Source organism: Pelobates fuscus, chromosome 2 (assembly GCF_036172605.1).
Source record: "Pelobates fuscus isolate aPelFus1 chromosome 2, aPelFus1.pri, whole genome shotgun sequence".
Classification (NCBI taxonomy): domain Eukaryota; kingdom Metazoa; phylum Chordata; class Amphibia; order Anura; family Pelobatidae; genus Pelobates; species Pelobates fuscus.
The window spans coordinates 111,093,260-111,119,593 of NC_086318.1; the positions used below are offsets into that span (position 1 = coordinate 111,093,260).

A 26,334-nucleotide genomic window follows, 5' to 3' on the forward strand; every position below is an offset into this window, starting at 1 on the left:
GGTTCCCAGGTCAAGGGGGACAAAATTGCATATTGAAGGAAATATACATATTTATATATTGTTAATTTATTAAATATACTTAAAAAAAAAAAAACGTTTTCACTGTTGCTCCTTTTTCTTATCTCTAAAGCTCATTACTCATTGATCTTTGAATAAAATCAGCATTTAGTGACTGCCCCTTCATCTTATTTTTTGGTACCACAAACGAAATTCAGAGTCATCACCTGAAACGAACATGCTCAGCTATTACATGTTTCAGATGGCTTGTTATTCGGGTACATCCTAACTCAGAGCTCAGCAATTTGAATGGTCCACCAATTGTCCCAAACATGATATCCTCTTCTGAGCAACAAATAAAGTAACATTTACATATACTGTAAATGGATTGGACAAAACTGTAATAATGTTAACTCTTAAAAACACGTTAATATCAAGGACCTTTATGGGGAGAATCCTCAAGGACCTTTAAGGGGAGAATCCTTTACCCCGGCAGTGCTCTAATCTTTTTAGATGCAGTGTTTTCATTGAGACAACATATCTCCAGACCAATAACTGGGCCTTTGAGCTTTAAAGATTATGGAAATCTGCTTTCTAAGAACCATACCAGAACTTCTCAAAAATGATTATATTTGGTTATTTGTAATGTACAAATTTTAACTTCATTCGTATTTTCATAAAACTTTGACCCGATTCATTTCGCAGTATGTAAGAGGTCACTATAAACCTGAAACATGGGAAATCCATGAAAGAACTGTATTTGTGAAATAAACTGCTCCTTATACTGTAAAATAACCTCACATTAATTGACCATTATGTGATCAAGCAAAGCAATCATTAGCTGAAACTGTAATTACAACTAGGGATTCCCTACTTTGTTCAATATTTGGCACCGAGCCATTTAGGTTGAGGCATCCTTTAGTATTCTTAAAACATAATCAGATGTAGACATTTTTTGTTGTTGTTTTGTTCAACTCTTGCAGGAGCGATATTACTTTTAGCTCTAGTAACGCTTTAAGATCTGCAAGCTACAGATTTTAAACGCAATCCCATTTTACTTGATAAAGCATGAAATACACATCTATTACTATGTATTCTTTATCTGATGTAATAGTCTGGGGGAATGCAGATTATGGGTTATTCATTATGCCATATTAAGATCGCCTAGAAATTCTGACTAACATTTGTCTCATTAGTTTGACTCAACTGTGCTTATATAACAAGCATCCAAAAGTCATTTTCTGCTTGGATGCTAAAGTACAGAATGCTTAAACTATATATCTATAAAATCAGCATGTGGATGTTAAAATTCAGGATTTTTACAATAATCTAATCAATGGGCTATATGTATCTGTGGCCCCTAGTGTTTCTTACTAATTCGTATTTCTTGGATTTTTTTCCCTGAGCTACGATGTAGTATTATACACTTGTCTACGGAAGATGATTATAGTGTTTTGTGTCAAATATAAAACATAAAATATGTAGATGTGCGGAAAATCAGGAATAACTTTGTTCATGTTGTTCACAAAGATGCCCTCAAAACATCCTCAGTCCATCAGAGCATTATACTGAAATTATTGCATACGTATACTGGTTCATATTGACTTCAAGTCTAATTGTGGTAATCTAATTTGTAGTGGAGCTCAACCCTAAACAATGCCTTCCATCTCAATACAAACAGATGTTCAATGTGATTAAAATCTGGAAACCAGTCAAGCCACTATAATAACTAAATTTTATGGTGATGTTTTTGGACCCATTCATTGATGTGGGTCTCAGATGAAGTGCTAAGCGCACAAAACGGGTTAGACAATGGCACTGGTCTCCTGGCTGTGTTCTTCAGTGTATGTTTTCCAATATGAAGAAACAAAAGGTATTTTTACTAGGTGTCCCCTCTACAGGTGTGTCCTGATATTGCTTAGAAGTAAAACCTCATGCTACAAGGTCCCCTCAGGTAATGTGCATTTAATATACTCAGATTTTTACACCAAATACCACTTGTTAGTTTTCAATTCATAGGCAGTCCTAGAATGGTACTTCCTTTTTTTACTGAAAAATTACCCTAGAAGATGGATACTTTGTTGCTATAAATTAATGTTTGGATCGGAATGGTAACAATGTTCAGACATCCAGTGGCATTCTTGAACACTTCCTTATAGTGCTGATATGACAATACCTCCTCAATGATGGCATAATTAATCATTTTCTCTATACGTTTGTCCTTTCATTAGAAAAACAAAGTATAAAGCAGCATTCATCCAACTAGGCAATATTTTCCAATAATCATGGGCTAATTACCAATGTTGTCACTACTTTTAATAGACTAACCACTACTCACTAAGGTGTTTGTCGCTATTAGCAGGTAGTGGCTAAATAATTTTATATATATATATATATATATATATATATATATATATATATATATACATAGAAACATAGAATGTGACGGCAGATAAGAACCATTCGGCCCATCTAGTCTGCCCAATTTTCTAAATACTTTCATTAGTCCCTGGCCTTATCTTATAGTTAGGATAGCCTTATGCCTATCCCACGCATGCTTAAACTCCTTTACTGTGTTAACCTCTACCACTTCAGCCGGAAGGCTATTCCATGCATCCACTACCCTCTCAGTAAACTAATACTTCCTGATATTATTTTTAAACCTTTGCCCCTCTAATTTAAGACTATGTCCTCTTGTTGTGGTAGTTTTTCTTCTTTTAAATATAGTCTCCTCCTTTACTGTGTTGATTCCCTTTATGTATTTAAATGTTTCTATCATATCCCCCCTGTCTCATCTTTCTTCCAAGCTATACATGTTAAGATCCTTTAACCTTTCCTGGTAAGTTTTATCCTGCAATCCATGAACCAGTTTAGTAGCCCTTCTTTGAACTCTCTCTAAGGTATCAATATCCTTCTGAAGATATGGTCTCCAGTACTGTGTACAGTACTCCAAGTGAGGTCTCACCAGTGTTCTGTACAATGGCATGAGCACTTCTCTCTTTCTACTGCTAATACCTCTCCCTATACAACCAAGCATTCTGCTAGCATTTCCTGCTGCTCTATTACATTGTCTGCCTACCTTTAAGTCATCAGAAATAATCACCCCTAAATCCCTTTCCTCAGATGTTGAGGTTAGGAGTCTATCAAACAGTGGCGTACATACCGGGGTCGCAGGGGTCGCGGCTGCGACCGGGCCCGGCCCACCAGGGGGCCCGGCCGCCCTGCGACCCAGGTATGTACCCACAGGGCCAGCCTCTTCTGCTGGGGGGCCCAAGAGCCGGCCACCTCCGGGCCCCCCAAGGCTGGCCCTGCTGTCACCCGGCTGGCGGGCGCGCGAGGGAGCACTGTCCCCTGGGTGCTCCCTCTTCAGCTCCCTCGCGCACCGCACTGAAACCGGAGCCGGAAGATGACGTCATCTTCCGGCTCCGGCATCAGTACGCGGCGCGCGAGGGAGCTGAAGAGAGAGCACTCAGGGGACAGTGCTCCCTCGCGCGCCCGCCAGCCGGGTGACAGCAGGGCCAGCAACACCACTGGACCCCAGGGAATCCCCCCAGCTCTCCCACAGGTAAGGAGGCTGGGGGGATTAAATTAAAAAACAAACAAAAAAAAACGTGTGAGTGTGTTAGTGTGAGTGAGTGTGTTAGTGAGTGTGTTAGTGAGTGTGTTAGTGAGTGTGTTAGTGTGAGTGAGTGTGTTAGTGAGTGTGTTAGTGTGAGTGTTAGTGTGAGTGAGTGTGTTAGTGTGAGTGAGTGTGTTAGTGAGTGTTAGTGTGAGTGAGTGTGTTAGTGAGTGTGTTAGTGTGAGTGATTGTGTTAGTGTGAGTGATTGTGTTAGTGTTAGTGAGTGTGTTAGTGTGAGTGAGTGTGTTAGTGTGAGTGAGTGTTAGTGTGAGTGTGTGTGTTAGTGTGAGTGAGTGTTAGTGAGTGTGTTAGTGTGAGTGAGTGTGTTAGTGTGAGTGAGTGTGTTAGTGAGTGTGTTAGTGTGAGTGAGTGTGTTAGTGAGTGTGTTAGTGAGTGTGTTAGTGTTAGTGAGTGTGTTAGTGTTAGTGAGTGTGTTAGTTAGTGTGAGTGTTAGTGCGTTAGTGAGTGCGTTAGTGTGTGTTAGTGTTAGTGAGTGTGTTAGTGTGTGTGTGTGTTAGTGAGTGTGTGTGTCTGTCACTGAGTGTGTGTCTGTCAGTAAATGTGTGCGTCTGTTCATGAGAGTGTGTGTGTGTCTAAAGCACTTACCTTTCTCCAGCGCCGGGCTCCCTTGGCGCTGGGGATCTCTCCGTCCCGATCCGCCTCTCAGCTCCGAATGCACATGCGTGGCAAGAGCCACGCGCGCATTCAAACCGCCCATAGGAAAGCATTACTCAATGCTTTCCTATGGACGTTCAGCATCTTCTCACTGTGATTTTCACAGTGAGAATCACAGAAAATCCTCTAGCGGCTGTCAATGAGACAGCCACTAGAGATGGATTAACCCTCAGTGAAACATAGCAGTTTCTCTGAAACTGCTATGTTTTCAGCTGCAGGGTTAAAACTAGAGAGACCTGGCACCCAGACCACTTAATTGAGCTGATTTGATCTGGGTGTCTGTAGTGGTCCTTTAAGTGTATGTGTTTATGCATGCACTGGCGTACATACCGCGGTCGCACGGTTCGCAGCCCTGCGACCAGGTGCCCGCCGCCATGTGTTGCGGCCCCAGCCCGCGCAGAGTAAGCGCGGGGGGGGGAGGGCCCACGGATCAGTTTTCGCACCGGGGCCCCATGGGTTGTGTGTACGCCACTGCTATCAAATATTCTGTACTCCGCCCTTGGGTTTTTACGTCCAAGATGCATTATCTTGCACTTATCCACATTAAATGTCAGTTGCCACAACTCTGACCATTTTTCTAGTTTACCTAAATCATTTTCCATTTGGCTTATCCCTCCTGGAACATCAACCCTGTTACATATCTTAGTATCATCCGCAAAAAGACACACCTTACCATCAAGACCTTCTGCAATATCACTAATAAAAATATTAAAGAGAATGGGTCCAAGTACAGATCCCTGAGGTACCCCACTGGTGACAAGCCCAAGCTTCGAATATACTCCATTGACTACAACTCTCTGTTGCCTGTCACTCAGCCACTGCCTTACCCATTCAACAATATTGGAATCCAAACTTAAAGATTGCAGTTTATTGATAAGCCTTCTATGTGCAACAGTGTCAAAAGCCTTACTGAAATCTAGGTAAGCAATGTCTACTGCACCACCCTGATATATAATTTTAGTTACCCAATCAAAAAAATCAATAAGATTAGTTTGGCATGATCTCCCTGAAATTATATATATATAATTTATTTTCCACACCATTAAAAAAAAGTGTTTTGTATTTTGAAACTTTTCAATATTTAAAAAATTTCAAAGTTCATTCTATAGGGAATTGATTTAGATACCAGTGAAACTTGCTGTTGAATGATGTTCAATATAGCAGTATTGTCTGTGTTTCTAGATTTATTTAACAATGCCAAAATCAAACCTTCCAGATCCCAGCAAAATTGACTAGAGACCAGTAAGGCAGGTTTTTCTTTTTCCTGTAAGAAGGACACCGTTCTGCTTTTCTGTTTTACCTTACATACTGCTACCCATAGTCACAATTTCAGTATTACTCTTGAATAAAAGCAAATTATTCTTCACTGATCTCTGTCTTCTGTCTTAAAATAGGCAAAGATCCCAGTGACTCATAAATCAACAAAAACATGAGAACCTTTTTGTTTAGTTTTAGCTTATTACAATTTAAAGTCAACATTCATTATACTGTTGGTCAAACAGTCATATTCACTTTACCTTGCTTTTAATCAGAGAAGTGATTACTCATCAATTCATTTGTCTGGGTGCGTAGATTCTAGTTACCGTTACATACTTTACTGCTAAATAAAATATCCTAAAAAATAGCAAATACAACTTCCATTGTGTAAAACAGCAAATGGTCAACCCTTTGTCTAGTTAGCTGTGATAAAACTATCGTGTATATATTTGAACATTAGACAAAATTTGGACTAAAAATTCGTATGTTACACTAAGCTGTGTTTTAGAGCTCTAGAGAGAAGAAAATGGCAAAAAAAATGTAATTGCTAATTAAAGGAACACTTATAGTGACTGTTAGGTGACTGAGTTCAGCAGGGTTAAAATGCTTACTTTTCCTCACCTTACCTGCTGTTCCTTTCTGATCTCAGCCAATACAATGTTTTTGCATAGAGAGATAAGTACCATGGGCCTTGGCCAGTGTCCTCTGAAGTCCAGTCAGATTCCTATACTTGAAATTAGAGATGCAGGGACAGTTATACAGGCCTCTTAACTGTCCAAGATTCAGTGGAAAATTCCCAATATTCAGGTGCTGTTCTGCCTTCACAACTTAGTTCTCAGGTATCCCACTTTCTGGGACACAAGGTTGCTGTCACCTATGAGCAGGCATTAAGCCTCATCCCACCAGCAGAGACCACTTCTGGGGACCCCGGAGTTTAAAGGTACGCTAAATAAAGCCCCACTCTACCCCTAAACCTAATCATTCGAAACACAACTTGTGCCACAACTGTCTTAACACTAAACACCCTACGCAATCTAACTCTGACATTAACATGTCTCTTAAATAGCCCTTTACCCTAGCCATTTCTAACATTAACCATGCATGCATTTACGCAGCTGCATACGCTCACTAAACTCACAGATTCACATAATAGTTTACAAGGAGAAGTATACACATAACTTACATATTGTTTTGATACTTGCAAAGTCCAATTAAACTCACTTTATTTTATTTTTTTGTGGTGTGGCATAGGGCACTTTGGAATTTTGTGCCTACACAATTACAGCTAACATGTAAATCTGACCCTGATCTTTCCAGCTCAGATTATGTGCAATTGGGGTTGTGCTTCTGATTTAATTTGTCTTCTATAGATCTTTCATTTTGAAGGAAGACTGTTGATCTACAGATGTTGAGTATCATCTTGGAAACTGTTTTTAGATTTGCAGATAAAGCTCAGGACTGGAGCAATGGTTTAGCATTAAGTTTACAACTGGCAGTGGCAAAATAAATGTCACCGATGTAACTACCAAACAGTGGGTCCCGGTGCAGGAATTTTTTTGTTCCCTCCCTTCTCAGAAACCACCCTTTACCGCATTCCTCCACCCATCTACTGTGATGAGTGTGGTCACGTCTTACATACTCTGAGTGTCTTTTTGGGTGGATTCCTCTTAGTCACTCATGAGTTGCAGAATGTGTAGAGCAGCTCTAGGTGACATCAGGCAAAGCTCTGAAGGGCCTAAAGGGTGACTGTGTGTCAGTTACTGTCTTACAGGCTCAACAGTAGTATTCCTTTCTGATTCTCCTCCTCCCAGAATCCCACTGTCCCTGAACCAAACCATAATCCGACTCTCTATATACTACTGCTAGCAGACTAGCAGTTTTAGTAGCTTACTTGGTGCTAGCTGGGCTCAGTCATGGCCTCTGAGCTGGCTCTGCTTTTCTGAGGAATCACAACTTACTTTTCCACACTACCCAACAATGGTGACAGCTAGCTAATTCCCCACACACCCCAAAATCTTTCTGTCACGGCTTACCTTGGTTGGAGTCTGTAGCGCAGATATGTTCGCTCACCCTTGCAGATAAACACGGTCCAAGGCGACCAGGTAAGAAGCCACCTGGACTGTGAATCTGTTCTCCAATACACAGTACAGACAAGGTCACAAGCAGAAGGATAGTCAGCGGTAAGCCGAAGTCAGAGGAATCCAGAGGTCAGGATAAACGGAGAGTGGAGCTAAAGTCAGAAGCAATCTGGAGAACAAGTTCAGGAGACAAGAAAACAGGAACTACACATGATCACCAGAGTCAAAGAACTGACCAAGTTTCCAGGGCGAGGCAGTGCTTAAATACCCGGTTGATGAGCGATCTGCCTCAGGTGAAGCACAGGTAATAGCCACAGAAGAGGTCCATCCCCCAATGCTGCAGACATAGCAAGGTATAACAAGGATAGAATTACTCAAAATAACAGAATCTGCTGTGGCTTAGAGGCAGTATAGCAAGCCCAAGGATCCAGATTCAAGATTCAAAGGATCCAGATTCAAATCCTCTGTCTGTGGGGCGACCATGCCAGGCCATCTGGATTTCACATTGAGAACCGTGACACCTTCTCAGATGTAACTCTACCTTGGTAGTCCTCTCGCTCCTCGTAACTGCCTTAATCCTTCCCTGCAGACTGCTGCTTATACTGAATAGAGAGAGAGACTGACTAGCTCAGTCAACCTTTCTCCACATCCAGTCCAGCTTTACCACCTCCTCCGGCACGTGCCTCAAGCCGTGTCTGCAAGCACAGCGAGGAAGGGACCCATGCCTGCGGTGCTCTAATTATCACGAGGGGCCCAGGTCAGGTCCGACCAGGTGCACTGCCGGTAGTTCTGCCAATGTACAATGTCTGTGTTTACAAATGTGAAATGCACTGTATTTTCATCAAATAAATTATAATTTGTTATACGATGAACTAGAGTACACATCTCCACATAGCTGTCAGGTTTTTGTATTTTTTTAAACTCCAACAGTTTGCAATTGACGGACAAATGAAAACAAATTAATAAAAAGGTACAAATGTGATTAAAAAATACCTACAATTTTCCTTATGATTAACAGAAATCACTTTTACTATACAGCAAGGCCGCTTGTTAAATTGAAAACAAAGCTTTAAATTGCCCAAAATATGTTTATGCATTTTTAATGTCACAGTAAAACCTTGCCCTGCCACTCACTGCTGACTTGCAAGCAGTTCCTACAGCTTATGCTTAGTTCGGGAAAAAGCGAGCTCAAGGCAAGTGACCTAAAAGAAGCAAACTGGTCAGCTTACTTTGAGCATCCTAATTTGTGAACTCGTAGCTATAAAGATGAAAGACTTGCAAAGCCCGCAAGGCCCTGTCTACTTAATCTAAATTCAACTTGCTGCCATCTATTTTGGATGAAATATTCTGGATTCTATCTCGAGAGATTGCCTCTGGGATGTTTATATGTCAGTACTATGCTACATGTTTTTTTTTTAAATTCTGTCAAAAAAAGCACAAATGGGAATTGGGGGTAAGAGAGAAATGAAGTTGGAGAGAAGATTGATGGGAACCGCCACCGGATCTGAGACACTTAGATTTCATGGAATGATGTTGATGACTCTGTTATATTACTATGTTATAACAAAAGTAATAAGATGGATCACCATGAAAGTCAGAATTCTCTACTTTGGACTGAGATTACCTCTTTCATAAAAAAAATTCTTATCCTTGCTATAAACTTTTCAAGGATTTAGGAAACGTGGGCAAAGGTAGACTAAAAATAGCTGGGAGGCTTAAATACTTTGAAATGCATATTGCCCTGCTCCTATTTTAATTTATCACAATAATTCCTGTTTCTTAATGTATGCAAGCTGTCCAACCAAATCATATGAGTGTCATTGTTGATGTCATATGCCACCTGACCTAGAAAAAGTTTTACTATATTTTCATATATGTATTGAAAGTAGAAATTTGAAGTGTGATAATGTATGGGGAAATATTGTATAGTTTATGATTTCTTATGCTGGCAGCCATACTGGAGCTAAATTCGAATCTCCTTTATATTACTCATATAAAATAACTATGTAATTTAAAGCTCTAACACAGGGGTGCCCAAAAGGCAGATCCCCAGATGTTGTAGAACTACAACTCCCATGATACTCTGTGTGCCTTTAGCATGACAAAACACCCCTGCTCTAACCTTTTTGATATTTCCACAACCATTGATAATCTTCGTAAGGATGCTGTAATTGGATCAAAATATGTGACATTTTTTTCTTTGCCTTTTTAGGAATCTTGGAAAATCTGGGCTAAGAGTGTCATGCTTAGGGCTCGGTAAGTATAAAACTTCAACATTTTCAACTAAATTTTCCAAATTGTATTTATATAAGTTTGCTACAAGAGGAAAGATTGATCATTGCTACAAGCAGAGTGCTACAATTTATGTTTTTTAAAGTATCACTCTGTTCTATATTCACATTTTTTTTTCATGTATGCTAAAGAAATGATCAAACAATGATCAGTTTGTTTTGACATTTGGCGGTTATAAACTGTTGCATTCATTTGACAAATCATTTTTTTATTTTACCACTGACTACCTCTGCAAATTAATATCCGCAAATTGTGTTTTCTGCTTTTTGTTCTCTTTAAAGAAAAGCACTGTCCGTTTCAAAATAACATTTTAAATGTAATACATTCTGTGTTAAAGTAGGCGAAATTAGGTTTTGTTAACAAAGTAATCATTCTGGCTTCCTTAATTTTAATTGTGTTTCATTGGGTACGGATATCAAGTAAAACATTACACCTGTGTTTTAGGAAACACAGTTTAAAATAACTAAAGCAGGCTCAGTGCTGGAGATTCATTTATTGCACTAGGGCTATTCAATTCTGTAAGAAAGTCTAAATCTACATTGACAATGAAGGCACATTAGACAATGAAAAATAACAGTCTTCACAATATCAGAAGTGTTAAATCATGATACCTTTAGAGTTTCATATCTTAAAGATGTGTTCATATATACTTCATTTGAAGTGCAGACAAACATGACTTTTAGTCATAATTTCTCAAATTGTACAATTGATGAGGTGAGTTATAATTAAAGAGACACTATAGTCAACAAAACAACTTTAGCTTTATTAAGCAGTGTTGGTGTATAGATCATACCCATGCAGTCTCACTGCTCAATTCTCTGCCATTTAGGAGTTAAATAATTTGGTTTATGCATCCCTAGTCACACCTCCCTGCATGTGACTTATACAGCCTTCCTAAACACTTCCTGTAAAGAGATATCTAAAGTTTACATTTCCTTTATTGCACTTTCTGTTTAATTGAGATGTCTTCTTTTGTGCTCTGTTAATAGCCTTCTAGACCTTCCAGGAGCCTCCTGAGATCCATTTTACTTCTGCTGCTGGTCCTCTTCAGTTCCCGGTGCTTAAGCTGCCTGGAGCCCATGTCAGCATTGTACTTTTGCACAGTGAGGTCTATGGAGGATCCTGTGAGACGATGGGATCCTCCATAGGTACAGACTTTCCCCCCTCAGTCGTCACTAGTGAAGGCTGGGGGGGAAATGACAACATTTGTCAAAGGATTTGTCCATCGGAGGAAGAATCCCTACTTTTTCTTAGTATATCATTTGACTGCATTGGAATTTCAGTGAAATTCCAACAAAGTCAATGTGAATCTTTCAGAAAGATTTTATCTTTTTGAAAAACTCATTTTAGGGTGGGGGATGACAGCACAGCTTCACCAATCAGTAGTATGCAAACAGTATATGGGGAAAGGAGATCAGATTCATTCAATTGCAATGTTACATTTAACAGATTCATGAACAACCAAATATTAAATAAGGTATACAAGGCGGCTGACAAAGTAATAAGGTAAAGAGTAGATTTGTACATGGTATGAAAAGAACATGGCCTAACCACTTTGTTTGAAATAGAATAAATCTCGGGATAGCCAAATTTAATGCATGTGGTGATTTGGCTTGTCAGAAATTAAACAGCCAAACAGTTTCAGGACAATGAATCTCACATACCAAAAAGGGTGCAAATATGGGTGTATTAGTGCATTGAGATATATATATATATATATATATATATATATATATATATATATATATATATATATATATATATATATATATTAGTGTAGATTGGATTAGCCGTATTAGTCCAGTAGACCAGATGACAAAATCCAATAGTATTGCAGTATGCAATGATATGTATTTTATTGGACTAACCTAATATTTCAAAGACAAGCTTTCGAGAGTTTTCTTCTCTTCCTCAGGTCTGAAGCAAAACTGATCAATCTGATAGAGTTTACCACTTAAACCAAATGAGATATATATATATATATATATATATATATATATATATATATATATATATATATATATATATATATATATATATATATATATAGATAGATAGATATACCTGTAAATTACAATTACAATATTTTAAAGCTTTCTATTAGTTATAAATTATACTTTATTCTCTATGGTTTTCCCTCATATGCAAAGTAATGATATTGTATTATTATATTGCATCAAACCATTGTATAACTTATCATATACCAACTGTTATGCAATAAAATGTTGCTTTTTCTGTCCTTTTGTAAAACTCAATAAACTTTAGAATAGAAATTTGAAGAAAAAAGATATATATATATATATATATATATATATATATATATATATAAACATCCAAATGAACGGATAGCACTCCAGGGTCTTTATAAATAAAATATAACTTTTATTTCCATAGTAAAATAAAAAATAATATCAACGTTTCGGCTCATATCTGGAGCCTTCTTCAGGATACAAACATGACATATAGGGACATAACAGTGCAATATATACATAGTGTATAAGTGCTTACCTTCATCATATGCATCTGGAGCAGTGCCCGACAAAAACAGCAAGATGAACGCCGATCAGCCCGCCCTGCCGAAAAAGTTGCTGATCGACTGTTCGTGCACAAGGACTGCTAGAGCAATCAATCTCAGCCAGCACAGATGTGCTGCTGCTGAGAAAGGCTCACTGCCACCAATGATGGCTTCCTACACCACTGTCTCCTCAAAAGTAAAAGCTTCGGTCACATCCAACTGGCGGATCCTGGCTAACGACCCTTCTCTACCTACTGAATTCCACAGCCCTCCTATGATGTGCTACAGACGTGGGAAGAATCTTAGAGACCTTCTGGTTAAAACGCATCCAGTGCATTGCTACTCCATCAAAGCAACAACTACTAATTTTGGATGCTTCAGATGCTTGGGTTGTGTTACCTGTAGTCACATGATCCCAAGCAGAACCTTTTCACATCCACATAGTGGCAAAATATATAAAATACGCCACAGGATCACATGTACATCTGACCACGTTATCTATAAACTACAATGTCCATGTGGTTTATCCTATATAGGAAAAACGGACCTACCACTTAGAGAAAGAATTCGGAACCATTGTTCCAACATCAGAATTGCGTACAGAGACAATAAAGCAGAACTACCAGTGGGCAAACATTTTTTATCATTGGGACATCCCCTTACATCATTAAAATTTATGACCATCGACCAGATACCTCCTTCTCTGCGAGGAGGAGACCGCAGCAAGTTACTCCTACAACGAGAGACATTTTGGATTCGAACCCTTGACACAGTTTGGCCCCAGGGCCTGAATGAGAAAATATCATTCACTATGTTTCTCTAATTATTGATTTAGACAAAACAATAGAAAAACACTCCATTATTTCTGATGTATTTGCCAGCTATATGAGACTTGTTTGCGATTTATAGGTTATGTCTCTTTAACTATCGTAGTGCTATGTTCATTTTTTTGCTACATGATCTGGTTATATTATTTATCATCATCATAATAATGGTGTAGTTGTTGATTTCTCAGAAGGATAAGTCCCTTTAATTTTCTTTGATAATAAGTTGTTTAAAGAATGAGGAAGGATGTCTTTTGCACATAGCTATAATCTTGATGAATGAGGGTACTTGTAGATTATATGACTACCACACAGTAGTTTATCCACTCATATAGCTGTATAGGCTCTTGTCTCCTCTTGAGCTTTTCCAGATCTCTGTCCCCTTGAAATGTTGTGACACTATTTATATCATTTATAATTTTTTGTTTTATCCTTTTTGACTTATTAGAAGTATATGTGCTTTAATATAACAGCTACTGTATTTAGATACAAGTTTTTGACACACTGTATATTCTGTTTATTGGTATTATAGATTTTCTTGGTCTATAAGTATACTTTTCTCTAGCTACTTATTGTTACATCATTGTAGCTACATAGGCTACAAGATCTATGCTTCTTATGTCTGAATATCTCACTCAGGATCAGTGTCATATGTTAACCCTGTCAGTCTACCATTGATACATTTCCCAATAGTACGTTTTGTTTTGTGCTATTATGTATCCTTATGCCGGTTTTTATTTCTATGTTTCTATTTTCTTATGTTCACATAGGCATCATTGGTGGCAGTGAGCCTTTCTCAGCAGCAGCACATTTGTGCTGGCTGAGATTGATTGCTCTAGCAGTCCTTGCGCACGAACAGCCGATCGGCAACTTGCTGTGCGTCCTATTGGTTGCCTAGCAACCGAAGAACATGCACAGCGAGATAACCGGACAGATTTTTTCGTCAGGGCGGGCTGATCGGCGTTCATCTCGCTGTTTTTGGCGGGCACTGCTCCAGATGCATATGATGAAGGTAAGCACTTATACACTATGTATATATTGCACTGTTATGTCCCTATATGTCATGTTTGTATCCTGAAGAAGGCTCCAGATGTGAGCCAAAACGTTGATATTATTTTTTATTTTACTATGGAAATAAAAGTTATATTTTATTTATAAAGACCCTGGAGTGCTATCCGTTCATTTGGATGTTTATGGATTTTGCTGGATCAGCACCGGGCAACATTTAAAGCTAACCAGGAGTGCAAGCATATTGGATATATACATACATAAAATAACAAACATTATGCATTGTTCCACTATTTGGTTCTCAGATGAACTGAGAAAAGGTAACTAATAGCGGAAAAAAGCAGGAGTGCTTAAAAGCCCACTTTTTACTCAATCTTTGCATAAAATCTGCATTTCTTTTTTGGAGAATTGGGAGGAGGTTAAGATTGTGATATCTTTATAGGGTAAGTAGGGCTTGGGGTAGAATTAAGGTGAAGAAATATTAAATTAATCACCTTTTAATAGCAGCCTAAACAGAATAGCAGTGAATAGCTAAATTCCTTTCAAACAGCAAATGTATGGTTAAAACTCTAAATGCTATTCATTTATGTTTTGGAGCTTAGTCAACAGGTCTTGGAGTTTCCTTGTGTGTGCAAACAAGCTAGAATAGATCATAGATGGCATTACTATTAGCTCTGCCAAGGATGCACCTGGTTCCAAATGATGTAAATCTCTGCAAACTGACATGCTAAGTTTATTATCAACTTCCTTAAATTTAATTCAGCAGGTTGAACAAAGAATCTTTAATATACATCAATGTACACCCTATGGTGAAGAGGTTTTGCCAACCAAAGGCTTGTTTCCAAAATATCTGCTGTAAGCTTTTGTTACGGATGACATTTGGTAGCTATTAGTAGCTTCTAGTTACGGACTGGTTCCTAATATGGAATTTTAGGATTTAAAGGGACACCTAATGCCAAATATTAAAAAATCACTATTTAGTAGATATACCCCAATGAAAACATGCTTATATTTAATTATGTGTTTTTTTTTTTCCATTCGGGGTATATCTAAAAACAAGATTAATTTATAAATGTAGCAATCAAAATTTGCACTTTTTGTAAAATGAACAAACAGGAAGCACGAACACACTAACGTACTTTTTCTTATATGATAACTCTGCATTTGTTAATCCATACCTCCCAATATTTTAAATGGACATAGACGGGTACTTTCATTTTAGGGGTGTGAGTGGGGGTGTAGCCAGTTACCTAAAATTCTGAGAAATTGTATGTAACCTCATAATACATTTTGTAATTAAAAAATTTAATTTATTACAAGACAATGCATCTTATTTAAATAGATTGATTTCTAAACACATGTATTGTAGTTTACAGACACATTACTGTGAATATTATTGCTGTTATACACCCAGACACAACAACAATATGTACCAATATGAACCAGAAAAGAGGGATATTAGGATAGAAAAGATGGGACAGAAGGATCTAGGCCCAAAATATGGACTGTTCCTCTTAAATAGAAACACTTGGAAGGAATGAAATCTGTTTTTTGAGCTTTTTCACCAAACAGAGACAAGTTTAAAATGTTGTTTAGCAGTAGCAGGTAAACTTTACCAACAAGAACCTCTGTTTACAAATTATTTCTTATTTTTGAATAAATGTTGAAGATGATTTAATAATATGAAAAAGATTGTAATTTTTTAATATTTTCCTATTTTATAATACATTATTTTTGGTTTATGATACATTTTATGATATTTTAGTATTTGAAAAAAAAATATTAAAAAAGTTTACTCAAAATTATTAAATCATTTGCAAAGTGTATCCAACAATATTAAATTGAGGCCAAAGTTGAAAGCATTAGTCTCCCATTATACTGGATGCAAGCATTATTAGTAACATCTGTAAGGAATTCATTTTAGTCTTTAATTAAAAGATTTTCCATGTGGGAAACTGAATACAATCAACGACAGTCTCTTTAGTGATTATTGACTGGCTCCTAAAACTTTGCAACAACATCAGAAACAAGCCCTCAATTGGCAAGTGAAATTTAAGGTAGTTTAGCCCAGGCCAGGGTTATACATAATAAGTGATCTGAGACAAATTTCTGCTAAGTCCTCAGGGAATTAAAAGACAACTTGGCAATGAACTCAGATGGGTATTTGACACAACTATAGAGTGCTATTTTATGACTGATAGCAGTGAGGTATTTAAGGTTTCTTCTACCTAAGGCCTGTCTAACAGTATGCAACCCCCTTTAATGATACACTGTTTCTTACTTCTAATGGATCTACGTGTAATTTATTTCCCAATTCTCATATTTTTTCTCATATATAATTTTTTATTTTGAGAAAATACAGAGAAAAAACATAGGGAAAGACGGTGGGAGGTGGTAGGGGTACAGAAAAGAAAAAAGGGGGGGGCAGGGGAGGGCAGGGGAACATGGTGTTACAGAGCGGGTTGCGCCCATTGAAACATGACAAGTTTACTCTTTTAACATGCGTCTAGCTGGAACATTTCAATACCAAGAGTTTCAACGACAAGATGTGTGACATAGCGTGTGGGCGATGCGTGTCAGAGCCTGGTCATTTGCTTTCTGTCATAGTCTCTCCTATAGGCGGTAGTCCTTTGTAGATTGCATTATACTCGTGTACAGTCACACGTTGATATGTGTCAGTAGGTGTCTAATGTACGTCTAAGTAGTGTAAGATTGAGTAGTCATGTGGTAGTTCCTATATAGTCAAGTGTAGTCAAGTATAGATAAGTATGGTCAGGTATGGGGAGCCCTTCCATATTTGCTATGTGTGTTGGGCTATTTAGCTCCCTCCTGTCTTACATCTCATCTAGGCATTTAAACAGCCTGCTCTCAAAGTGTGCGTCAGTGCCATAGGTTTCTAAAGTGTAGTTATGTGCTTCTACTGTCTAGTAGTCACTGTCGACAGAAAGGCGTCTGAGGGTGGGTAATGCGTATGTATTCAAACCATAATGTCCATGATGCCTCCAACCTCCTCTTCTTCTCCGGGGATTCCGAAGAGAGTATTTCGTATCTGTAATATTGGTATGTTTTGTCTATTAAGTCTTTGCGTGTGGGACAATACGCACTCTTCCAGTGGAGTGCCAAAAGGTTTCTGGCTGCCAGAATAACAATCGTAGCCACCTGTTTACTGTCTCTAGTCCATGTATCCGGGAAAAGTAACATAAGGCTAAGCAGAGGTGTGAGTTCGTGTGACATCCCAGTGCCTCCTTTTATCTGTTCCTTTACATATGTCCATAATGGTTTGACCATCGTGCAGCTCCACCAGATGTGGATCATATTTCCCACTGCGGCATTGCATCTCCAACATGTGGGTTGTATTGTAGGATAGATGTTGGCCAGCCTGTGTGGTGTAAGATACCACCTGTGAATCAACTTTTTGTGAGCCTCTATGTGTGAAAAGCATGATGTAATGCCTCGGAGTGCGTTTAAGGATTGGAGCCATTGATCATCCGTGAGTTCAGGTAGACCTTCTTTCTTCCATTGCGTTACATATTGAAATGAGTGGGGTTTGTGTCTGTCCAATAACGCTTGGTAGCATAGGGATAGTGTTTTCGGCTTCAAGGGTGCAGAGAAGCATCTGTTAAGGAATAGCGTTTGATGTTCTCTTTTAGGGTTAAGTGTGTTTCTTTGAAACTGAACTTTGGTATCGATCAAACTTTTTAGTTGCAGATATTGGAAGATAAAGGCACACGGTAAATCATATTTCTTTTGCAGAACTGGAAAAGGGGATATCGCTGAGTGGGTGCATAAGTCTTTGATATGACGAATTCCCAGCTTCATCCAGGGTCTCATATCTAGCCATGGTGAAACTGCTTCCAATGCCGCTATAGGTGCTAGCGGGCTAAATTTCTTGTTGTCTGAGTATTCAGCGTGTAGATCGTCCCAGATTTTCATAGTGAGAGCAGTAGTAGGGTATGTCTCGAGCGCAGTTTGCCTATATTGTTTTGGGGTCCACAGGGTGAGTATTAGTGGGCGTGAGTTAATAGTGTCATCTTCCATATCCGCCCATTGGAATGTGTTCTTTGGAGCATGTAGTCTGATGGCCGCTTCAAGTATGGCCGCTTTGTAGTAGGTTTGTATTTTAGGCAACCCCAGGCCTCCCTCTCTCGGAGGTGTCTGAAGGAGGTGTAATGGTAGACGAGGTTTCTTTGTGCCCCAAACAAATTTGTGAAGCGTGGTTTGGATTTTCTTAAACCATATAGTTGGAAGTGGAAGGGGTAGCATCCTGAAAATATATAGAATTTTGGGGAGTACCATCATTTTAATGGTTTGGATCCTTCCTAACCAGGATAGCTGCACTTTCTTCCATTTTTGGAAATCTGCAATGCATGAGTTCGGTAGGGGGGTATAATTGAGTGCTATCATCCTTTGTTTATGGAGAGCTAATTTCACCCCTAGATAAGTGATGTGGTCTTGTCTCCATTCAAACTGGTGTGTTTTGTGGAGTAGTTGGCTTGTATGCAACGGTAAATTGATTGGCAGTGCTTGAGTTTTGGATTTGTTGAGTTTATAATATGACACATGACCATAGGTCATGAGGAGTGAAAGGAGCCTTGGCAGTGATCTTTCGGGATGGCTGAGTGAGAGCAGTATATCATCAGCGAACATAGCCAGACGGTGTTCAGTGTCTTGTATTTGTATTCCGGAGATCATCGGGTCTTGTCTGATTTTGTAGGCTAGTGGTTCTAGCGATAGGATAAATAAGAGCGGAGATAACGGACAACCCTGCCTTGTGCCGTTCGTGAGATTAAAGGGTGCAGAGGTAAATCCCGCATTAGAAACTCGTGCTGAAGGCGACCCATATAATGCCATCATCCCCTGTATAAGTGTTGTGGGGAAGTATTTTTTCAAGACAGATGTCATATAAGCCCAATTCAACCTATCGAAGGCTTTTTCTGCGTCTAAAGCCAATAGTAAGCTCTCAGTGCCATGTGTTTCTATATGTGACAGTATATTCAGGATTTTTCTGGTATTGTCGCATCCTTGGCGTCCTTTAATAAAACCAGATTGGTCGTTATGTACAATCTTGGGTAATATTTTGGCTAGCCTATTGGCGATCAATTTGGCATAAATTTTGGTGTCGCAATTTAATAAGGAGATAGGTCTGAAGTTGGAGCATTTAGTGGGCGGTTTCCCCGGTTTCGGCAGCGTGGATATATGAGCCTGCAGCATTTCAGGGGGCATAGTGCCCGTTTGGAAGCAGTGATTAAACAGCTTAGTCATGTGTGGGGCGAGAGTGTCGCGGAATGTCTGGTAATAGATATTGGTGAAGCCATCTGGGCCAGGAGATTTATGTTTTGGCAGTTGAGCAATGGTCTGGAGTACCTCCTGCTCTGTGAAGGGTTGAGTCAGAGCGTGGCAGTCTTCTTCCGTTATTTGCGGGAGATGGACGTCTCGTAGAAAGTCATCAACGTCATCTTGGCTTGGAGTGGATGGGGCGTTATCGTTGGCTATGTTATAGAGCTTGCTGTAGTATAGCTTAAACTCTTCCACTATGTCTTGAGGGTTAGTTATTTTGTTCCCCTCCTCTGTTTGGAGGTAGGCTATCTTTGACGTCAGTGCTCGTGCTTTAAGTTGAGTTGCTAAAATTTTCCCGGCTCTGTTTCCTTCTTTAAAGAATTTGTGCTTCATCTTTGAGAGAAGATAGGTAGTTTTCGCCAGTTCCATGTCTTTAAGCTGGGCTTGAATTTGAAGGATTTTAATAGTGACATCGTGTGAAGGTGATGTTTTGTTGGTTTGGGTGAGGCCTGCCAGTTCAGTAAGTAAGCTAGTGTATTTTGCGGTGCGTTGTCGTTTGTTATAACTGGAGTGTTTTAGAAGTTGTCCCCTGAGCACGGCCTTGTGTGCTTGCCACAACGTGTCTTTTCTTATGTCATGAGTGTCATTAAGTGTGAAATAGGTCTCCATTTCCACTTTAAGTTGTGCAATTAGGGTATGGTCTGTTAGCAGTGAGTCGTTGAGGCGCCATGAACGCCTGCCTTGCGTGGGGTAGCTAGTTTTCATTGTCAGCATGATAGGGGCATGGTCTGACCATGTCATGACGCCAATCTGCGTGTTGTCAACTTTTGTGATCTGAGAAGTGGGGATTAAGAACCTATCTATCCTTGAATATGACGCATGACTCATGGAATGGAAGGAATAGTCCCGCTGTTGGGGGTTGAGGGATCTCCACACATCTAGAAATCCGTGGTTTTGTAGTATTTTGTTCAAAAGAACAGTGGAGCGAAGTCGATGTTTAGCTGTGTGTACGTTTACTTTGTTTGCTGAGGTAGTGTCTAAATTTGCGTCTAGAAGGCAATTCGTGTCCCCCCTATAATTATGTTGCCAAATTTGTGGGTAAGCGTGAGTGTGATGATTTTATCCATGAAGTGGTGTTGGTCGTTATGCGGGCCATATATATTGACCAGGGTCATTTCTATATTATTAATTAGGCATAATAGTATTAGGTATCTGCCTTCTTTATCTGCTATCTTTTTGACTAATTGAAAGGCTACATCTTTGCTGATCATGATTGTTACTCCTCTCTTTTTCTTTTTGTAAGTACAGTGATATCCTATCGGGTAGCGCTTAGAGGAGAATTTTGGTTGGTGGTGGGATTGGAAGTGCGTTTCTTGATAGAATGCAATTTGGGCATCCTGTTTAGTGGCTTCTTCTAAGGCCAGTCTGCGCTTGTGTGGTGAATTGAGGCCCTTGACATTTAGGGAGAGAATGTTAAGCGTCATTATGCCTCTTGGATTGGTGCTTAGTGAAAAAATGTATAGCCATTCTAGGGAGTGATGGAATATTCTCGGCTTGTTGGTATGTTAGTGGTGTATAACTGGTGAGGTATGCTCTCTGGGCTGCTGAAGGGTCTAGCAGTAAGTGGATTAATGTAAAGTCGCTATGGGTCCACCATGTGAAGAGGGAAGGTGGGAAGGGAGGGGGAAAACAGAGAATAAAGAACAAACTATGTACACAAACAGTGTCTCTCGAGTGAGACCTAGTCGATGGTCGATTAATAGGCTGCATAGCCCATAGGTGGGGGGGGAGAACCCTTATGTATTCCTCAGAAAAATCCGAGAAGGGCTGGAGAAAGTCTCCACATTTGAGGCCCCGGGCTCATTCACATATGTTTATTGTGAGTGGAGTCCTGTGTCATGTTGACATTGATAGGTACCGTGCCTTAGGGTGGTGATAATCTTAGTGACTAAATGAGCATGGTGTTAGGGGGTAGTAGTGTGTGAATCTAGTCTCCGGCAACCTCAGAAGGTCGTGGAAGCAGCTCTGGGTCAAATACCTCACTTATCTGTAATTGCAGTGAGCCATGTATGTGTCAGTTTCCTCGGGGACGTAGGAAAAGGCTTCTGACTTGATGTTGTGGATATGGTGTCGTCCATCCTAATCTCCCATTCGGTGAGTAGTTTTTCTCCGGCTTCTGGAGTGTTAAGGTGATGTTCCACGCCGTTGTGTTTTATGATGAGTCTTGTTGGAAATCCCCATTTATATGGGATATTTGACAATCAAAGTGCTTTAGTAATGTGTGTAAAGGTCTTGCGGGTCGCTAATGTGGTTGCTGATAAATCTGTGTATAATTGAATTTTGCTGTATTCGCCTGGTAATGGATGGGTTTTTCTTGCGGCTTGCATGATTTCTTCTTTTGTGGTGAAATAATGCATTCTTGTTATAGTGTCTCTTGGGACTGTTGTAGGTAAATGTTTGGGCCTGGGTAGACGGTGAATCCTATCTAGTAGCATGGCCTGGGCAGGGATGTTAGGTAGTAGGCTTTGGAACAGGTTTCTAGCATAGACCCCTAGGTCCGCAGGGCTAACATCTTCAGGGATACCGCGGATGCGAATATTATTCCGCCGGTCCCTATCTTCATGGTCTGCTAGCTTGTTGGTAATGGAGGTGAGTTTGCTATTTAGAGTGTCATATGCCTGGGCCATGTTGTTATGGGCAGTGATTATTTCCTCTGTCTTTGTCTCTAAGTGATCTGTCCGCTCACCTAAGCTTTTGATGTCTGCTGTGATGGTCTCCGCCATCTTGGCAAAGTCTTTCTGCAGTGATGTTCGCAGGTCCGCCAGCATCCTCTGAATTGATGAGTCTGTAGCCGGGGTGGGAGTCGCTGAAATGATCGTGTCGTCGCTCCTGCCAGAACTCGAGGCCGGTGATGTGGGCCTAGTCGCGCCATCTTGCGCCCGGCGTTTCGGCGATTGCAAGGCCGCAATTTGTAAGTCCGTCATTTTTGTTTTTGTTTTTTTCGACGACCTTTGTGCCATCTTCTCCCGAGGTCGGATTGTTATGTTCGGGGTGATTTAACTAAGTATTGCTCGTCTATTTGCTGTAGTGAACGGGTTCTCCCTGGGAGCTGATCGCCTACACGTCCGTTTCCTTCAGCGGTCAGGCCACGCCCCCCCCCAATTCTCATATTAACAATTTTTACAAGTTTCTTACCTTACAACTGTTCATTATATTTTCCTTTTACCATATCCTCATTTCCACTGACCTATATTAAATCATGGCCACTGGAGGTGCTTTCTGAGGCAGTTCTGCACAGTATGCAGCACTGCCATTCAGCGTCTCCGCGCTCTGCATAGAGATGCTGAATTTTTCTCATAGAAATGCATTGATTCAATTAATCTCGATGTGGAGGTGCTAATTGGCCAAAATCGTAAATTCTGATGATGTCACCAATGAGGCAGATTGGGGGCGGGGCCAGCTACGGCAGACCCGCGCGGGCTGGAAATAAGGTGAGGGTCAGGAACTGTCACGTATCCTTTGTCTCCATTTGGTAAAAACAGAGATAATTACCTCCCGAAGATCGAGGGGAGTAGCGGTCGGCGGTCTTCTGCCATGATGCCTGGCTTTTGTGGCATGTCGGTCAATTGGATCTGCAAGAGGGTTATTTAAACTCACTTATTCCTTAGCTCATTGTCCTGTCATGGTTTACCTTGGATGGTTATCCGAGAGTGTGTTCCTGATCGTGTTTTTCTGTTTTTTGACTTTGGCTTCGTTTTGACTTCCCTGATTTCTGGTACCCTTGACTTTTGGATTTTCCTTATCGCTGTGTCTCGTTCTGTGTCCCTGACCTCGGCTAGTTTTCTGACTATTCTCGGATATGTTAAGTCTGGCCATTCTAAGGCCCGGTAAGATGTTACCCTTAGTTCTAGGGTGTGATACTATTCTGCGTGCTGGATCAATATAATCCTGACATTACGACATGGCCTAGATCCTGCAGAATTGTGTCAGCACATAGCAGCTTGCGAGAGAAAGCTAGAGGAGAATGATCACCATATGGATCAATTTGTCCAAGCTTTCAATATGCTACTAATACGTACGGCTCATTTGCAGCCTGTGGTCCCTTTGGCAGGTACACCCCCACCTACTGTACCTACATCTATCATATATAGGGCACCTACTATCTTCACCCCCACATTTTGAAGGTAATATTCATTAATGTCAGGGATTCCTTAATCAGATTGAGTACCATTTTGTAGCCTCTCCTAGGTCCTTCCCCATGGATAGAGCTAAAATTGGGTACTGTCAGGGTACCTGAGGTCTCTACCTCTGAGAGAGGTAGAGACTTAGTCGTTTATCCGTCTAGACGAGCCGTTTCCTCCGTTCCTCGCGGTCCATCCAGTCACTTAAACGCTGGCCGCGAGGGATCCGCTTCCTTTTCTAACATGACGCTCAGTACGTGACGTCATGACGCCAATCCCGAGTGACCTGTCACTCTATTGTCCGATATCAAATCAGGACTTGTCGGAGGCGTGTCTACTCTCCGGAGTCAGGGTATTTAAGCTTGCTTCTCTCTTCAGCTCATTGCCCTGTCGTGGTTCTAGCTTGTCTAGTCACTCAGTGCTCTTGTATTCTAGTATTCTCTTTGGTTCTGACCCGGCTTGTTGTACTATTCTGTTTATCTCTGTTATCCCTCTGACCCGGCTTGTCTCTCGCTTACCTGTCTTCTCGTTCCCTCGACCTCGGCTTGTCTCTGACCATTCTCTGTTATTCTCTGTACGTTAGTCCGGCCATTCTAAGGCCCGGTACACGTACCTTTCTACTGTTTGGACTCTGCGTGTTGGATCCCTGTCCCGATCCTGACATTACGACAGGGCCAATGGATCCTGCAGGTACAAACAGTCAGCTTGGTTCTTCCGACCCCAGGTTTGATGCCATGGAACACAGGATGGATCAGATGGCCCTAGCACTACAGGCGCTATTGTCTCGTGCTAGTAACCCACCAGAGGAGACACGTACTCCTTCGATCTCTCCTGTAAGTTCAGGTCTAGAAGTAGCTACTGTAGGTGCTTCTTCTCGTATTACTCCACCAGTACGTTATGGCAGTTCTCCTGAGAAGTGTCGTGGCTTTTTGAACCAGATCAGCATCCATTTCGAATTACAACCCCGCTCCTATCCTACAGATAGAGCGAAGGTTGGATTTATTGTTACGTTACTCATTGAGAGGGCTCTGAGATGGGCTAATCCTTTATGGGAGAATGATAACCCGTTAGTGTATAACTATAATGCCTTTGTAGCTGCTTTTAAAAGAACTTTTGACCCCCCTGGTAGGAAGGTCAATGCAGCTAGATTACTGTTGCGCCTTAGACAGGAAAATCGAACACTTGTGGATTATGCACTAGAGTTCAGATCCTTGGCGGCAGAAGTTAAGTGGAACGAACAGGCTTATATAGACGTATTTTTAAATGGGTTATCAGATGTAATTCTTGACGAGGTCGCTACTAGAGAGCTCCCTGAGAATTTGGAGGATTTAATTTCTTTTATCTCTCGCATTGATGAACGCTTAAGAGAGAGGCAGAATACTCGAGATAGGACTCGTAGACCCTCCTTTATACTAGCTCCTGCATTTCAAAATTCTGAGATCAAAACCTCACGTTTCCCAGAGCCTATGCAGATAGGTAATACTCACCTCACAGAGGAGGAGAGACAGTACAGGAGAAGGGAGGGTTTATGTATGTACTGTGGAGTCAGAGGTCATTTACGCCTAAATTGTCCCAATCGTTCGGGAAACGCTCGCACCTAAGTTTCTCTAGAGGACAGACCTTGGGTGTATCTATTTTGTCCTCTGTTCACAATTATAAAGATCACAGGCTTCTGCTACCCGTTTCTTTGACTTGGGAGAAGGGAGTAGTAAAAACCATGGCTTTGATCGATTCTGGAGCCGCTGAGAGCTTTATCGATCAAGTTTTTGTTAACAAGCATACTATCCCATCCCAGTTAAGGGAGACACCCCTGGCCGTTGAGGCCATAGATGGTAGACCTTTACTTGAGCCTGTTATTTTCCGTGAGACCATACCTGTTAATTTAACTGTTGGTATCTTGCATGAGGAAGACCTATCCCTGTTGATCATTTCCTCTCCTTCTATTCCCATAGTCCTGGGGTACTCCTGGTTAAAGAGACATAACCCTATCTTTAATTGGGAGTTAGGGGAGATAGTTTCATGGGGTCAGAATTGTCAAGAGAAATGTTTGCGGAGGGTCTCGCCTCTTTGCCTGGCTAACACGTCGGCTAACTTCTCTAATCCTACAGAGACACAAATACCGCCTCAGTACCTGGATTTAAAGGCAGTATTTGATAAAAAGAGAGCCGATACCTTACCTCCACACAGATCCTTTGACTGCAAGATTAACCTACTTCCTGGTACTATGCCTCCCAGGGGTCATGTATACCCGTTATCTACTAAAGAGAATTCAGTTCTAGAGGAGTATATTCACGAGAATTTAGACAAGGGATTCATTAGGAGATCCTCCTCCCCTGCCGGGGCTGGATTCTTTTTTGTTAAAAAGAAGGATGGTACACTTAGGCCTTGTATTGATTATCGAGGTTTGAACAAGATAACCATTAGGAATGCTTATCCCATTCCTTTGATTACTGAACTTTTTGATCGTTTAAAGGGTTCTAACATTTTCACCAAGTTAGATCTCAGAGGGGCATATAACTTGGTGAGAGTCCAGCAGGGACACGAGTGGATGACGGCGTTCAATACTCGATACGGTCACTATGAATATACAGTTATGCCTTTTGGGTTATG

The 26,334-nt window shown here is 40.5% G+C and overlaps 1 protein-coding gene across 1 annotated transcript in view; it reads left to right on the forward strand.

The window, feature by feature from the left end:
* KCNAB1 (potassium voltage-gated channel subfamily A regulatory beta subunit 1) overlaps window positions 1-26,334 on the forward strand; it is a 178,980-nt gene that overhangs the window by 47,446 nt on the left and 105,200 nt on the right. Inside the window, exon 2 of the mRNA XM_063442574.1 lies at window positions 9,840-9,883. Within this exon, the coding sequence (XP_063298644.1) occupies window positions 9,840-9,883 (44 nt within the window). The remainder of the gene's footprint in view (window positions 1-9,839; window positions 9,884-26,334) is intronic.